Raw genomic sequence first — 16,957 nt, forward strand, 5'->3', positions numbered from 1 at the left:
TAAATAAGGTCAAACCCTTTACTACACCACTATGAACTCTGCAGTGACTTTCACCAAGGAATTGGTTCCATGTAGCAGATTTATAGGAATGAAGGTTCTTTCCTTCAGTTTGAGCAGTGCCACAGGGGATGAAACATTTACCTGCTGATCTATCTTGTTTTCAGTTGTTACAGGCTGGTGCTTTATAGCTCCCTACGATGCTGCAGCATTTCTACCATGCGCTGTGCACAAGAATATTGACATCAGTGACAAAAGCAAAGTGGACCACAGAATGCCAAGGGTCATTTGTCCATTTACTGCCTGTCTCAAAGAGCCCCATGTCAAGTGACAGAGCTGAGATGGAAGGATTAGAATAGGGAGAAAGAGAAGGGGTGGCCTTGGAAGCAAAATTCAGTTTAGATGTGGAAAACAAGATGGCTCAAAGGGTATACACCAGATTCCAAGACATTCTGTTTAAAAGCATAGCCATAGATTTGACACTCAGGTGAATCCAAGGTACTGACAAGTGCTGAATGGGTCCTGAAGAACCACAGCTTGCAGTGCATGGAGTTTGGACCTGCTGGCAGGAAGCACCAGAAGGAGCAGCTTTCTGCATGGCTCAAGAACTAGCCCAAGCTTTCCAGCGAGACAGATTTAGCTTTCGAAACGAGCTGTTTGTCTATCTTGTAGAGACTTACAGCCCTTGGTTTAAATGAAGCCCAGTGTTTTATTGAGTCACTTTCATGCTCTTGTGGGCCTGTCCACCTCCCCATCTCAACTCAGCCATAAAAATTGGCTTGGAGATTAGACTTGGCGCATGAGTTGTTAGCTGGAGAGCAAGTGGGAGGGTGTGCGAGGGGAGAGGTGGCAGAGGAAATACGAAGAGAGAGGCTTTGGCCAGGTTTGATTTGCAAGCAGGAGCCAGGACTGCTTTGGGCTTCTCAGGCATGTCTGAAAAGCCCCATTGGGCTCCAGTTCAAACCTGAGTTTGCAGCCCCTTCTTTTTCAGGAATTCATTTTCCTTCTTAAAAGGAAGAACAAAAAGACAAACGATTCCATTCATGGCATCAAGTGTGCTGCGTGCTCTGCAGTACCCCAAGCAGTAGAAAGGATTAGGTCTTGTTTTGGGTTGGTTTTTTATCAAATTGTCTCTGCAGACCTTAATACAGCACTCAAAAGCAATTCATTCTCTGCTCCTGGGTGTAAAACAGAGCCAAGAAACAAGTCAACATATAGCAGCACATCCCCCTAGGAGTAGAAAGCACTTTGCATTTGTGCATCATATCAGCTCCTATCAGAGACTGCATAAACCCTTTGCAAACACGTATCAGATCCAATTCCCTTCTTCCTCTAGGGAAATAGGTCGGATTACATGCAAGTTTACAAATGAATTAAGCAAGCTCCACGTTCTAACTCCAGCTCTGCTGGAACTCAGCCATTACTTTTGCTGATTTTGACAGAAGCTAAATACAGACCACGCAAGCTACAGCTAACGTCGGTTAGCTGCCCTGTGGGGAGGAGCAGCAGTGGTACCCACAACTCCAGTTAGTGCAGTGGCACAAACCGGGTGTCCAGAAACTGAGGCATCCAAACCCCCGAGTCATCTTTGCTAAGGAACCTTCCAGACCTGCTCAAAGTCAGAGCAACAACAGGACCCAACTCTTCCCAATCCTCTGCTTTGGTTACCAGATGCCCCAGCTTCTCCCGTGCTCAATGTTAGAAAGTGTAAAGGATTGAATACCCAGCAGAGGCCTGCTATGCTAACCCATGAATTTCCTTCTCTGCTATTGGTTTGCAAACACAGATCCTTTAAGAACACAGGAAGACAGGGGGAAACATGGACCCTACAATATGTTTTTGTAAACAGGCTGTGAAAGAATGTGTTGAGCCAAATAATCCTGGGAATGAAAATGCCAATTTAACGTAGGGCATTGTTATTATTTATTAGATAGATATCACCACAGAGAGATGAAGAAACAGCCTCTGTGACTTGCTGGCCCAACATCAGCCAGCCAGGTGAGCTCAGAGTAAAACGGGATCTCCCAGAACCCTGCTCTGTGTTCAAGTCAAAGGCATCTCTGCTATGCAAAAAGATGGGAAGAAAATCTGTGGCAGCATCAGACAGGATGCCCTGAAGTCCATACAAGCTTGCTCATGAGTCACCTTAGCAGGTAGATCCTGGGCTCACACTCCCAGGAACAAATCCAACGTGACTTCACTGATGTGACTGCATTTACACAGTGAGATCACAGCTGTGGCACCACCCCCAGGAGCAATAGCACCCACACCATAAAGTCCAGGGAGCAGAATGATTCTCCCCCATAAAGCAGCAGCAGCAGTTTAAGAACCAGACAACTGCCAGTATGTCTCTCACCCCCTGCAAACACATTGGCTTCTCCCCCTGCTCCACTATTTATGTAACATGAACTGTCTCCTATTCAGGAGGAGCTGTTCCCTATTAACAGAGCTTGGCAAAGATCAGGAACTAACTGTGCCAACTTTCAAGCCTGCTGCCTTAAGGCAGATGGCAGGGAAAGTATCCCAGCCTTGTTCCCCAAACCTCTTCTCCCAGCAAGCAAAGATAACTCAACAGAGAGAAAAAGGACCAAGTATCTGCAAAGCTCTTATTCCAGGGCAGGAGACAGCTTATGTGTGGGGTGCTCTGCAATGGACCTACCTGGCTGCCCACGGCCAGCAAAGCCCATTGCACTGCCAGGATCCACAGGGTGACAGCAAGGGCAGAGGTTTCACTGAAGGTTTTATAGTTCCAGAGTTACAACAGGAAAGGAGATGCTCTGCCCTTCCAAGGCAATGGTGCTGCTATCATCAAAACCTCAGCACTGCTCATGACTAGCACTGAGCTCTACCTTTATGGGAAGTAAATCCCTGTGGAAGAACAGGGTTCCACAGTTACTGCAGACCCACAGCATCAAACAAGAGCTGCTGCTGCAGTGTGACTAGGCAAGAGGGTTGTAAATAACATCCTACTAGGTGCTAATTCATACAGTTGTTGTAACCCATGCCTGAAGCACATTGCCATCAATGGGACAATTTACAACCTCCCAGTTAAACCCATGCTGAAGCATACTCTGGACTGGGGTCAACGGAAAGTGTTCTGCTGACCTCAGATCTGGATTAAGCACTTCACTCTTACGTTGGCTGCTCCATGTTCCTGAATTATTCATTAAGGACCAGACACTGCAATCCATACTCACACTGTGCTTAATCTGTCCTTTAAATTGACTTGCATTAGTCTGAATCACAGGCACCACAGCACCTTACTCTTTAACCAGTCTCACTGAATGCAGCAGAGCTATTAATGAAACAAGGTGCTCCTGTGCCAGAGGCAAGGAGGCAGGATCCAGCCCTTAGGAAAGACCTCAGGAAAACTCACCCTGGTAAAACTACACCGAGATGAATGAACTCCAGTAAATCTGTGTGAAATCAATCATTTAAAGAGATAGGCTGTTCCGTGCTATCACAGGGGAGACATAAGGCAGTGCTAGAAACTAATATCTCATTGTTCAACTCCATCACAAGCTCTGGAAACATAGTCCTCTGCCCCTGGCCATGCATTCACAGAGCCCAACGGCAGCTTGCACACACACTTTGTGAGGACTGCTTTATCTCTCTGTATACAAACAGGGAGGTGTGTGGACAGGAGGAAGGCAAAGGACATGTTCCACTCCTCCTGCCTGGCACAAAGGAACAAAGTAAATGGGACTGCTTGTCACCAAGGAGGTAACCAGTACCCACACTTACAGCAACTCCTTCCTCTGTCAACCTTGCAACTCCCAGTTACCCAACCCACAGACCGCATTATTGGCTCTGATCTGAAACCCCCTGAGGCTGCTTCAACAGATCAACTCACACCATAGGAGAGCTGAACACAGAGCACCTTTCACCACTGAGCCCAAATCTATAGTTGGCTGCTTTTAAACAGAGTGAATAAAAACCCCCAGGCCAATGAGGTAAGTGAAAAGTGAAATCTTGTGCACTACACTGGGAAATATAATGGGGTTTGAGTCTTGAGAATGAATTAATCTGTTCAGTTCTCACTTCTGTCAGTGCTTGGTAAGATTACAGGATTAAATCAACTCTATGCTAAATGCTTCCTGCTGAAGAGAGTCTTGTCAGGATTTACTGCCTGTTGGCATGCACAGACCACGGCAGCATCACCCTGAGACCCGGGGACCCACAGCAGGACCTGCTCAAACTTCAGAAATAGAAGTCACAACGTATCCAGATTTCCCATACACCGGCAGGGCATGAACTCCTGTCCCTCTCCATTTCAGTCAAGCTTCCTTACTAAACACTTGTACCCAACAGGCAAGTCTTTGTATAAGCAGCACTTCTGTCAGAGCACTGGCATCACAAGAGGATTTCATGTGCTGTGGATTTCTGGGTGCAAAACATTAACACTGCATGCATACCCCACCCGAGGGCCACACTAAAATGCACACATCCCATCACACTCGTGCCATACAGTTACATACACATAGACACACCCGAGGCAGCTATCCTCCTGCACAATACAGCCCGTTACAAACACTTCTCATTAACAGCTCAGAAACAACACACACAGAAGTGGTCAAAGATCTCCTGTAACTTCACCACTTTCCCTCTTGGCCTGACAAAGGCATTGGTGATGTTTAATTCATTTTTCAAGCGCAAGATTCAAGTACAAGGGCTTGGGAGACGTTTGAGCACCCAGCAACTGCATCCTCCCCAAACACCTGAAAATTAACAGAGATTTCACCAGTGTGAAATCCCTCAGTTCTGTGCCCCCAGATTACACAGAGCCACTCAGACACTGTCACATCGACTCCCTGTAAGTACCTTACTCCACTGTTGTGAAGAGACAGCATGTACAATCAGGGTATCTGCCAACATAGCTCAGAACACCAGAATACAGCCAGGAGGTAAAGCTGCACAGAGTGACTTCAGGTGGTGGGTTTATTTCCATGCCTGAGGACGAATTTGGCTCTATCTGTTGCAGAAATTGAATCACAGTCTTCACCACAGTGGGTGACTGGAATGATGCTGATCTACTTCCCAAACACCAGTGTGGCTCTCACCTATTATACACTTACACATTGCTCAGGGCCATTTGCCCTTTAGCTTTTCCCTGTGTCCTGGTGAAAACGCTGAGGGCTGGTTTCCCCTACAATCCATTTTTCTATTAGACAAGCATTCTGTAGTGTTTTCCCCATGGGAATACAGCAGGTATTTGCAGGGGCAGCAGGAAGAAAGGAGGAATGGATTATTTATCCTATGAAGCATTTCCATTCAATCTTTGTTGGTTTTTTCTCCACTAGCTCAGGCCTGTCTTATTCCAGGCTTACAGAATCAAACTATAAGGCTCCAAAGAGGTAAAGAGCTCGGCTTGATGAGCCTAACCTCTGAAGATGCATCCAGTGTGATAAAAGAAGAGTAGCTATTGAAACATCTCCCTTCAATACAGTTATTGTGTTGCTAGGTTTCCATCTAGACACACCGCCTAAAAGAGCAATCAAAGGAAGGCAATGCTGTGGATAATACCTTTATCAACACTCCACAAGAAGGACAAACATTGTTCCCCAGCAAAGTTTTACAGGTGAGGATAGAAAGCTCATTTCAAAAGCTCACCCAAATTTTCATGGGCAAACTGCTTTTAAAAACCTGAGCTTTTTTAGGGTAACAGATTTTGCGCGCACCAGCATGTGGCTTTTGTGTTTATTCTGTCATTTGAATTGCACAAGTACTTCTTTTCCAATACACAAGTCCTCACCCCACTTAACTTGTGTCTTGCAGCCACAAAGAGGGCATGCATCAGCTTTGTTTTAAAGGGACTCATTCACTTGTGTATGACATTAAACCCAATAGACTCAGCACATCTGTCAAAGCACTCTCCTAATAATCACATAAGCCAAGGCTGCTAACCAGCACACTGCTGTGCCCAGGCACAACACAGAGGTGCAAAGTGCCACAGCAGGCAGCAGCAAGGTGCTACACACACACCTGTGAGGGACCTGCCACTGTCATCCCACTCTATCTGCTCCAAAAGGTTTCAGTTCTACTCAGCCCCCACCCTTCTCAAGTGCTTTCAAACACCGGGGCAGTGGAACCAGCCCTGCTATTGATTTGCTCATCAAATAGCAAAGCACATGAAAGGGTCCCTTTTGCCAGGACACAGGCTGTTTCGCTGTTATGTCTTTGGAGACCACCTGGAATAGCAAGGGCCAAGGACTGGGCTGCAGTCTGGACTGTTGCTAAGCAATAGAGTGCCCTTACTAAGTGACCCCGGGGATTTTAGGCAGGCAAAGTCCATTTCCACACCAGCCAGCATGACACAGGAAGGTTACCTCACATGTGCAAGGTACATGATTCTCTTTACACCCCCTAGACAAAGATCTGACACCAGCTGCTACCAGAGATGAGGATCCTGCCTGACTGGACTACTAACATCCCGGAGCAATGAGACTTCTGGCTCTTCAGCTCCCCAGGGCGGCAGGCTAAGCCCAGGGAGATCGGAGACCCAACTGGTACCCAACTTCCCTTGAGCTGCAGGCACAGCTCCACCAGCTTATTATAGAGGCAGCCTCCCGGGAAACGCTCTCTCCTCCGTGCATATTCATGAACTCTCCAGAGCTTCCAGGGAGAGTTGGCTGAACACGCAGCGGAGGGACCGAGCTGCTGCACCCGCAGCATCGAAAAACAAGGGGGAGAGGTAAGCAGAGGGCTTAACAAAAGAAGTATCCACTGGAGCGGGGTGAAAAGAGCGATCGCAACCTGGGATCTCCTCCAACCATCGCCTCCAGCAGCGGGACCCGGAGCCCCACGGGTCCCTCCGCACCCCTATACCGCGGGCAGCGCAGCGCATCACTCACCTCCGCCCGCAGCCGCGGGCTCGCAGCGATGCCGGGGCAGGGCCGGTTCCGCGATGCCGATGCCCGCCCAGCAGCGCCGCGCACTGGTCCCGGTCCCCGCAGCCTTCACCCGGCCCCGCCGCCGTGAGCCCCCTCCTCCTCTTCCTCCTCCGCCACCGCCTTTTAACGCCGCTCCGCCGCCTGCAAGCCCGGCCCGCCGGCCCCCGGGGAGGGAAAGGAGGGGAGGGCAACCGGTACCCCCCGCCGCTGCGCCTCGGAGCGGTGCCGAGCTCCGGCCGCTGCCCGGTGCCGCCCCGGCGGGCTGCGGGCGGCGCTGCGGCCGCGCTATAAACCCTGCCCCGTGCGCGGCCCCCGCCCGCGCCGGCCCCCGGTGCGGCGCCGCTGGGAAACGGCTCCGGTACGGCAGCGCCGGGCCCGGCCCCCAGCGGAAGGACGGCGGGGACCGGGGGGGGGGGGGAACACACACACAATGCCCGGTGCGTGCCCTCCCTGTGCTGCTACTTATGGGAGCGGGCAGGAGCTGCGGGTGCAGCCGGGATTGCCCTGCCCGCCTTCAGGGAGCCTTTGGCTCACAGGGGTGTGAGACAGAGGGGAGGCAATTCCCGGTGTAAGAAGCCCCGGAGCACAGGCTGCGGGAATCCGGCCCTGCCAGGGTTGGCAGCACCATCACCCCCTCTCCGGAACCGGGCGGATCTTGGAACAGAAGCTGCCAGAAACTTTTGCAGCAGCTGCGTGCACCCCATGCCAGGAGCCAGAGCTCTGGAAGGACTCATCTGGTTTCCTTGCTGGTGCTCTCGCCGTTAGATTAACGCTCCATATGGGAGAGACAGCTCCATGCATTCAGCGGCAGAGGTGTGCAGCAGCAAGCTCTGGATTAAGTCGAGTCATTAAATGGGAGGTGGCAAAGGCTTATTTACTAGGGTGGCAGAGAAAACATCCTTATGCAGCCAGGTATCTGTCGACCTTGCGTTGGCTTTCAGGAGCCTAAAGAGTCCTATTTATGATAAAGACATCCCAGAGTACAGGGGCTTTGTGTTGGCATAAGGTCTCTAACGACTATGCTGCATACAGCAGTCTTGCATTTACTTACTGTGTGCTCATCTGTGACTCACTCCGGTTTAGGAGGCAGGAAGAGAACAACATCCCCCCCACCCCTCCTTTGCCTGTTTACTGGCGTGACCTGCTACTACAATGGGGACTCCTGTAAGAGCAGGATTATGTGAGTAAATTGCAGAACTACCTGATGGGAAGGGCTTTTATTCAGGCTACATTACAGAGGTGACCTGAGCGTGTTCTGTGCAGTATTCTCACTTATTGAGTGTTGATGGTGTCTAGGAAAAATACCTCTCAACCCCCAGTTTTGGTTAGATTTGTCAAGTCAGCAAGAAATAAGAGAGCAGTGCAGTAAAACCAGCCCATCACCTCAGTCTGGCCAGGCAGGTGGCAGTGTCAGAGGCATCATGCCCCTTCTGATGCATCAACCAAAGTGCACAGGAAGCCAGGCAGACAAAGCCAGACCATCATCTTCCTTGTGGGGCTCCAAGGAATGCAAATTTAATGAGGCTCCTGAAGTAAAATTGCTCTGTGCGTTTGTGCCAGTGAGGGAGGTTTCCGCAGGGAAGGTGGTGGTGAAGGGGGAAACAATTTGCTTGAAAGCTGCAACTGTTCAGTAAACAGCAAAATGGCTTTTCCCAACTTGGCCGGTGGTGCGAGCGGAGCCCACGCTGATGTGAAGAGCAGCAGTGCTCAATCCATCACACAGCAGAGCCCAGCAACCTGCAGGGAGTTACCCTTCAGCGCTGCGATGAGCGCTCACACATAACAGGATTCCCCTTGGCAGTGTTCCCGATAGCCCTCCGGGCACAGACAGGTGTAGGTGAGCCCCCCTCGACCCCCTTGCTCCCCTCTTCACACAAGCACACTGTGCTCCAAGCCCTGCAATGCTCACCCGGGCAGGCAGACACAAAGTGATGCTGACACACGGACCAGCCGTGTCCGTCTCCTCTCCACGGGCACAAGTACATCAGCTTGACAGCTGTAGCTCCTAAGACTTGTACATGGTTTTCTGACAGTGTAAATGCACACAACAGCTTCCTTCATCACACACACACCTCGGAGCTATGCTAGCCCTTAATCGCACTAGAAGTTTCTCTTGCTGTGTTGCACCTAAAGCATATACAGTAAAAATATGCCTTTTCCTGTCAATACAGAGACACTCTGCCACATTCAGCTGCTAAATGTCACTCCATGAACATATAGGGGTCTGTACAGTGCTCAGAAAGCCCTGTAATAGAATAGCTCACCTGGATGGGAGGGTTGACAGCCCCACTCTATGGATATTTCTGTGATTTCAGGCTCTTTTTGTTCTGCATTAGAAAGAAAGAAAAGATTTCAAGTTATTTGGGGATGAGAGAGGCAGGATGATGCACAGTGGAAGTCTTCATACCTGGCTTAACATTTCCTTCCATGCCCCTCTGTGTTCAGAGGACATCAGCCCCTGCCTGCCATCATTCCCCTCCCTCAGGCCTCACAGAAGTGGTGCTTCAACAAAGCAGCATGTGTTGCCAAAATGAATAAATAGTTCATGACTAGTTTTGATCAGCAACACTGAGCATGCTTTCCTCTGGCACAGGTCACAACTGCACACATAAGAAGCACTATCATGCACATAAATACAAACTGTACCCACATGACTTGCATATACCCATACACACAGGTTTCAGTGCTATATTGCAGACTCTACCAGCAATGCAAATGTGCCCACAAAGCATCAGCATTATCTGTGGCTGTTATTAACCCCACACGGGCACAAACAGCACACAGACAGAGGTGCTGCACACTGCTGTTGTCCTTATTAACCATGCAGGTACACAAACACATGTGTGACACCAAGAGCCATTAGCACTGTACTGCAGTCTTCGTTAGCAAGCAGCTTGTTTGCAAATGCCTGGCCACATGCGTACAGGCTCACAGTCACAAGCAGGAAAAGGATTGCCCTGCACCGAGAGCCATTCCTGGCTAAATGATGCCTTTTGGAGTTGGGAAGCTGAAGGAAAACATCTTCCCCTTTATTCATGCTCTCTAACCTCACAGCCTCAGCATGACTGCCTTCAGCACCAAAATCAGGCACCAGCGGATATTCCCCTTGCTTATATTTATGGTCCCTCTTTGAAATTCTGACTGCTTATCTATGCAGAATAAAACTACCCAAGCAATCTTTCCTGTTCAGGTGCTCATTACTAAGGCATTAAATAATGCCAGGCAGGTTCTCTTAGGCCTTGTAAATTTGATCTGGGGGACTTTCAGCTTCCACAAGGTCTATTACTGCCTGATTGCCTGAAAGCCTTTCGCGTTGTACCAGCCACACAGCAGCGAGGGCTGGGTAACAGCTGAGCACTGGACTTCTATTAAACACCACTGCTGGCTTGGGAGACAGGCTGGGGAAGGTGAAACGCACACATGAGTGCATGCAGAGCCTGCCAGTGTGTCCCTGGAGTACATATGAGGCTGCCACTGTTAGTGTAAATGACTGGTCTAGTGTGAAGTGTCCCTATCCATTGCAGGGGGTTGGAACTCAATGATCTTAGGGTCCTTTCCAACCGAAACCATTCTATGATTCTCTGATTCTCTGACTGTGTGTGCTTGACTGCTGGAGAGAAGTGCCTGGATTGAAGGATGAAACTGTGCATGAGTGAGTGCAAGGTTGTGGGTGCATGAATAAAGAGTGGGACTGATCTTAGTGACACAGACGTCACTACAGAGTAGGTGCTTAGGAGTCAATGGGGTTTATGGTGACACAGCTGAGTGCAGAATCTAGCCCAAGTTCAGAGCTTTCCTATTTGAGCAGCTTTCTCCAAGTGCTTGCTGCTAACCAGGGCTCAAAGCAAGGCTGTTTGAATACACCAGTGAGCTTAATAAAGTGGAGAGAAAATAATGGAGAAACCCAGGGAGAAAGGGCAAAGCCCCCAAAGCCAGAGAGGTTCTGTTTCATCCAATGTCAGCTAAGTGCCCCAGGAGAATCTGGTACATCCAGCACCCCTCAGCTCCACGGGACAATCCCTAAAGGATGCTGAGCTGCAGATAAAGCATATTTTCAGAGGGAAAAAAATTGGGAGTAGGGAGAAAATGCTCTGTTTAGAAACTTCCCTCAGCCTTTTTGAAGTTGTGCTCTTCGTTTCCTACTGTCTTCCTGTCAGAGAACTCAGACCTTTTCTCTTCATTTTTATCTAATCCAAACATCCTCCTTGATGGAACATCAAGGAAAGGGATATTTCCTCTCTGTCCACAAAACCACATCACCAGCTGTTCCTATATGCTTTGTATTTATAAACCTCAGCCCTGACCTGATCAAGTGGAATAGCTTCTAGTTCCCACCAAGTCAGACCTGAATTCAAGCTGCCAGCCTATTGTTTCTTCCTCAGGCAACACCAGTACTCAAAACTTATGTTAAACATTTCCCAGACCCAGAAACAATCACTTCCCCAAAGAGCACAGAGGTGAAGGCGCGCAGCCAGCCAGCCCCTCTTTTATCGGATAACATTGCTCATCTATTTCATGAGAGCCAGATGGCACCATCTGAACAGCAGTGAGACTGGGAGCCTTCAGCCACACCAGCGAAAGGGAAGCGTGACCCTGCCCTCTGGAGCAGCTCTGGCTCGGGCAGGATGCATCCTCAGGCCCATGCAGTGGGCACAGGCCAGCATGGGAGGGGGAAGCTGTTTTGGATGCAAGCAGCAGTGTAAATTTGCAGGTGGAAACCCAGCTCACTATTGCTGACAGGTACGACCTTACACTTCTGAGGAGGAGGAAGTTTCCCCAGTCCTGAAGCTCTCTGGTAAAGGCAGACCCATGTGCATATTGCCTGAGACAAAGAAACAGATGTGAAGAGAGACAGAGCATATTATAAACCCCTGCTGTGTGGGGGTCCTTTTCCTTGCAGTTAAGTGAAGCTTATGGTTATATGGAAGTTGTTTGTTCAAAAGGCCTTTGCTGCACTGTTTAACAGCTTCACCAGCATTCCCCAAAGGCTTTCAGACTGCATTAGTATCTCACATCCTAACCAAACAAGCCTCCACCCTGACATCTCCACGCTGTATGGATGGAGTGTAGGAGTTTCAGGGCTGCCATTGCCTCCTGTGCTTGCCTTTCCACGGGAGGCTTGAAGCCCAAGGATATCATGAATATTCATGACATAAACATTAGCAATAAGTCATGTGCAATGTGGACAAAAATATATTTTAGGCAAAAGAACTGGGAGGGAACAACTGAGAGAGAATCTTCACTCCTGAGCTCTGGGAACTACTGAATAGCATTTTCCTGCGCTGTAACGGGTGGTTTTAAAATGCAAATCACTCTTGGGTTTGAGAGACATTGTGGAAAAAAACCCAGACAGACCCATGCAGCAAAGCTTTATTGTATTGTAATGAATGTGGGATTTGCAGAGCTGCTTTGTGCCACTGAACGCACAGGAGATGCAGGCCAGGGACTCGAGAAGCCCTGAGGCTTGTCCCCAGCTAGCTCTGCCATTGCCTTGCTATGTGACTTTGCACAGGACATCCTTTCCTCTGTTTCAGAGCTCTCATCAGAGGACACTCAGTGGAGGGACAGAGATGAGGCTATTCTGTGCCTCCTGGTGAGGTTATACATTATGGGCCACTCTGAGGTGAAGGTCAGCAGAAGAAATGTGCCCACTGTGTCCCTGCAGGGACAGATGAGCTAGGATAGTGCTGCCCTGTTCTTAATGGTCATCCTCTGGCAAAGCCTGCTCAACCTTTCCTATTCCTATTCTTATTCCTATTCCTATTCCCTAGTTCATCTATGGCTTTGTGTCTCCCTTGCATTTTTCTATAGAGCTGGTTCCCTCCTTGAGCCCCAGAATCTGCAGAAACCCCTCTGAAATTCAGCTCTTTCACATCCACCTGTAGAGCATCTAATACCATTTTACCTGCCCTCTAGTTGAAGAGCTGTCCCTGAATGGACTCTACCACACAGATGATAGTAGCAGTTGAACACAGAAGGGGGGACATAATAAGTGAACTTTTACTGTAGATAGATTTTCTTCACATTATTAATGGTATAAACACAATAACAGTCTATAAAGAGGGGGATGGTCTGAGGCACCTCACAGCCCAGAGGACCCCTCTGTTCCTCTATTCCTGGCTCTCCAGGATCCACTCTGAGATCATGAGCAGGTCACTCCAGTTATCTCTGCCTTGGCTTTCCTCTAGCCTTCTGCTCCCTTCTGTGCAGCCTGGTGCTGGGAGGGCTTTAGGGTGCCATATATTTGTCCACTATTGCCTGTTCTTACCAGCTGCCTCCACCACACTCCGACCTCAGTGTTTGGTGACCCTGGAAGGTTAAACTGGTGATTTCTAAACTCAGCTCTTCAGTGCTGCACTCTGCCACCTGCAGCCTGCACATACCTCCTCCCACCTTGCCTGCAATGCTCCCTCCTACTGAGGGAAGGCTGCTGAATCTGGCATTTAGAGACTAAGTTCGCTCCACAAGGTCACATCGAAGAGGCCAAAAATCACAGTCAGCTGGCACCAGTCTTCACTTATTACTCATCAGAGAGGATGTTAACTATTAAAGCGGAGGTAAAAAGTGCTATATTCCATTACCGATCCCCTGAGCCACCCCAACACCATGGAGAGAGCTGTTAACTGAGAGCTTCAACTGCGTTTTCCCTGACGGAAATGCCCCAGCAGCTGCCTGACCTTCATGTAGCCGAAGTCTCCAGTCCTCTTGTGTGTCACAGACAGCAATCATCCAGAGCCTTTTGTGTCCTGATGCATTTCAGAAATCATCTTTCTGATGAAGGCAAGATCCCAAAGGAGGAATACACCACAAGGAGAAGCAGTCGCAGTGGGGCAAAGTCAGGGCATTCCAATAATGAAAAGCCAAGATGTTCAAATCCTGATGCCAAAAGGCCAGTTTTCAAATCTGTGTTTCATAGAGTTACAGAATCCCAGGCTGGTTTGGGTTCGGTTGAAGGGACCTTAAAGCTCAACCAGTTCCAACCCCTGCCATGGGCAGGGACACCTTCCACTAGAGCAGCTTGCTCCAAGCCCCTGTGTCCAGCCTGGCCTTGAACACTGCCAGGGATGGGGCAGCCACAGCTTCTCTGGGCAACCCAAAGCATCAGACCTGAAGCTCCCACTATGTGTAACAGAATCTGTGAGTGCTCAAAGCTTTTCAGACCTGGCCATTTGTTTTCAAGTATGTAAATGGGAATAAAGATGTCAAAAAAATGCTCTACTGTACCAGTAGAAAATGTCAGCTCTTCACTGGAAGCACAAATCTGTAAGAGGCACTGTCTGGAACCAATATATATTAGTTTAAGCTGAAATATTTGGGGTTGCAGATATCCCTTTTCGGAGCAATAAAAATAAAATACTCTTGAGCAGAGCAACCTTTGTTACTCCTTCTCCATCAGTGGGGACATTCAGAAGGTTTTGCGTATTGGTGTTGGCAGTAAAAAGGTGCTTCTGAGAATCAGATGGGAGAAATGCCTGCTCCAGGAAAGCAGGACATAATAAGAATGGGGGAAAAAGGAGGACAAGAAATCATAGAATCATAGAATGGTTTGGTTTGGAAAGGACCTTAGGATCATCCAGTTCCAACCCCCTGCCATGGGCTCACCAAACACTAGACCATGTCGCCCAAGCTGCATACAACCTGGCCTTGAACACTGCCAGGGATGGAACATTTACAGCTTCTTTGGGCAACTGTCAAACTAACCCATTCAGACACTGAAACAAATGTGCACAGCCACTACCACTTCAGAAACACCAGGAGTCTTCAGCTGCTGGAGAACCAGGAGGATTTGGAGAAATTACGGTTGGATAATTACCAGAACACAAAAAATTCCTGCAAACCAGAAACATCCTAGGAAGGTTCTAGGTTGGACATTCCTGGCAAGCAAAAGGATTCCTCCAAACCAAACCTCCCTCTCCTGGTGTAAATCACTGAGAACAATACGTGGGAAATGTTCCAGTGGGCACATAACAAACACAGGGCACATTCCAGCCTGATGATTAATGGGAGAGAAGTTGTCATTCAAATTGCCCACATTGATATCAGGTATTTTTCCTGTTAATGTTACCACTGTGGGGAAAAAATTAACTGTGGGAAGGAAACACGGACCAAATTCATAGCTGCCATAAATCAGTCATGTTCTATTCTGATCTCAGAAGCTTGGCCAGTTCCTAGCAATGGAGCATATGACTCATTACCTGTCTATTCAAACATGCAATAGCAGGGTGTTCTATATGGTATCCACTTGGCAAATAAATCTTTTGTCCCCCCTCTAAATAGCACACAGAGAGTTATCTCAGGAACAGCTATATTTTGGGAAGCTAAGCAGCTAAGTGTGTCTTTCATCTCTGGGTCTTTCCACCTAGCCAAGAAAAGCATCCTGCCTTAGATGATGAAACAGAATAGGAGCTTGTGCTGTTTTCATACCCCAAGCAATCGGAGTGCAGTCAAATCCTCCACCTATTCTCAGTGAAGCTTTGTATTTTGCTTTGTGCAAATGTTTCCACCTGACCAGCAGCCTGCTTGAACTGCTGATGTGCAGAAAGGCTGTTCTATCCTGTGGGTGAGGCAGCTAATGGCTGGTCTGGTTCTCTCTGAGAGCAAGGAAGGGGGACACTGTGTGTGTCTGAGCACTGCAGCGCAGGCAGGCAGATGTGCATTGCCTTTTGCCAAAGAGGATGGCTTCAGGCTCTGACAGGCTCTGCCCCAACTCTGCTCTGTTGGGGTGGTTCCACATCATTCACCATATATACACCCTACATACCCCTGTCAGTGGTTTGTGTCTGTATGGAAGGCTGCAAACTGCAGCCATGGCAGTGTGGGGACAGATCCATCTGTGCTGGCTCCGGGGTGGAAGTGATGACCTCAGTGTAGCTGAGAACTAGAATCATCACTACCAAAGAGCCCCTGGTCTCTCAGAATGGAGAATATCCCTTGGCAGATGGGACTGGAGAAGTACCTTTTGCAGTTGCTTCTGGTGGCATGCCCCTGTTTACCAACACAGTGTTATTAGGATAGAGGTAAAGTGAGAAGCTTAACCAGGGAAGCAGACAGACAAGACACAGCCATAGGAGCAAGCTAAACTGTACATAAACCCAGACTGGCAGACTAATAAAATAGGCAAGAAACAGACCGCATGAAAGACAGGAAGATGGAGAGAGGGATTTAGAGCTGAACTTAATACCTGTGTGATTTATTTGCATTAAGCTCGAACAGTGTGTGTGGCTTAGGTGTTAACTTGTTTATTTTGCTTCCCAGTCTGCCTCCGGTGCTGGTGTTTGGCTGAAGCTGCAATCCATGGGATGGTTTGGAAATTCCTTGTCCCTGGGGAACAATGAAAAGAGTTTCATCAAAGCCTGGAAAACTTCTGCAAGTTCTGAAACTCAAAAGAGATGGAATGAAGTAGTCTGGATCCTCTGCCTATAGTGAAAGCTCAGCTTTGTATCCTCAGAGCCAGAAGACCAGAAACTATCGGCAGCCTTCCTACTGTGCTTTGCATGAGGCCATTCTGCAAATGATGGCAATTGCTTCCATCCAGCCGTCCTGCAGCAGATGGCAAAGCAGTGAGAATGGCCAGAGCTGGTGGGTGGCAATGATGTGTTTACTTTAATAAGGCCCAGAGATTAAAGTTCCACCAGTGCCCATCAGCAGTCTGTTACATTCAGTCATTTATAATTATTTCCCATTTTTCCCCGCAGTTATATTTTAGAATTGCAATTATTTGGATCTCTGTAACCATCCAATGTAGCTCACAAACCAGGGCATCCAGCATCCCCCTTGTAATCCAAGCTGAGGCATCAATCTGGGGGACACTTTCAGCCCTCAGAGATAAGACCATGGTCTTGCAGAACCTCTTCTGCTCTCAAAAAGAGCAGGAAGGACAGTGAACAAGCAGGGCAACATGTGGTATGGGAAGGAGAAAAGACAAAAAAGAGTAAAGGAGGCAGGTGAAGGGGTTAAAAATTGTACAAAAGAAGAGGAAAATGACGGCATAGGGCTGGTACCTATAATCGCTGCTATAAAGTTTGTGCAAGATGGATAGGAAAGTTGCAGAGGAGGAACTTTCTTCTGTC

The 16,957-nt window shown here is 48.6% G+C and overlaps 1 protein-coding gene across 5 annotated transcripts in view; it reads right to left on the minus strand.

The window, feature by feature from the left end:
- DISP3 (dispatched RND transporter family member 3) overlaps window positions 1-13,760 on the minus strand; it is a 42,691-nt gene extending 28,931 nt beyond the window's left edge. For 2 of the 5 annotated variants that reach the window (XM_057430780.1, XM_057430779.1), the window contains exon 1: window positions 11,616-12,415. In XM_057430780.1, the coding sequence (XP_057286763.1) occupies window positions 11,616-11,747 (132 nt within the window). In that variant the 5' untranslated portion in view covers window positions 11,748-12,415. Of the gene's footprint in view, window positions 1-6,848; window positions 7,074-11,615; window positions 12,418-13,564 lie in introns of those variants that run through there. The other 3 variants (XM_057430782.1, XR_008975095.1, XM_057430781.1) reach the window with 3 other exon arrangements.
- Between the last annotated feature and the right edge of the window lie 3,197 nt (window positions 13,761-16,957).

The sequence above is a fragment of the Pezoporus wallicus genome, unplaced genomic scaffold, assembly GCF_028554395.1.
Source record: "Pezoporus wallicus isolate ANWC-B61680 ecotype Strahan unplaced genomic scaffold, APGP_CSIRO_Pwel_v1 contig_11693, whole genome shotgun sequence".
NCBI lineage: Eukaryota > Metazoa > Chordata > Aves > Psittaciformes > Psittacidae > Pezoporus > Pezoporus wallicus.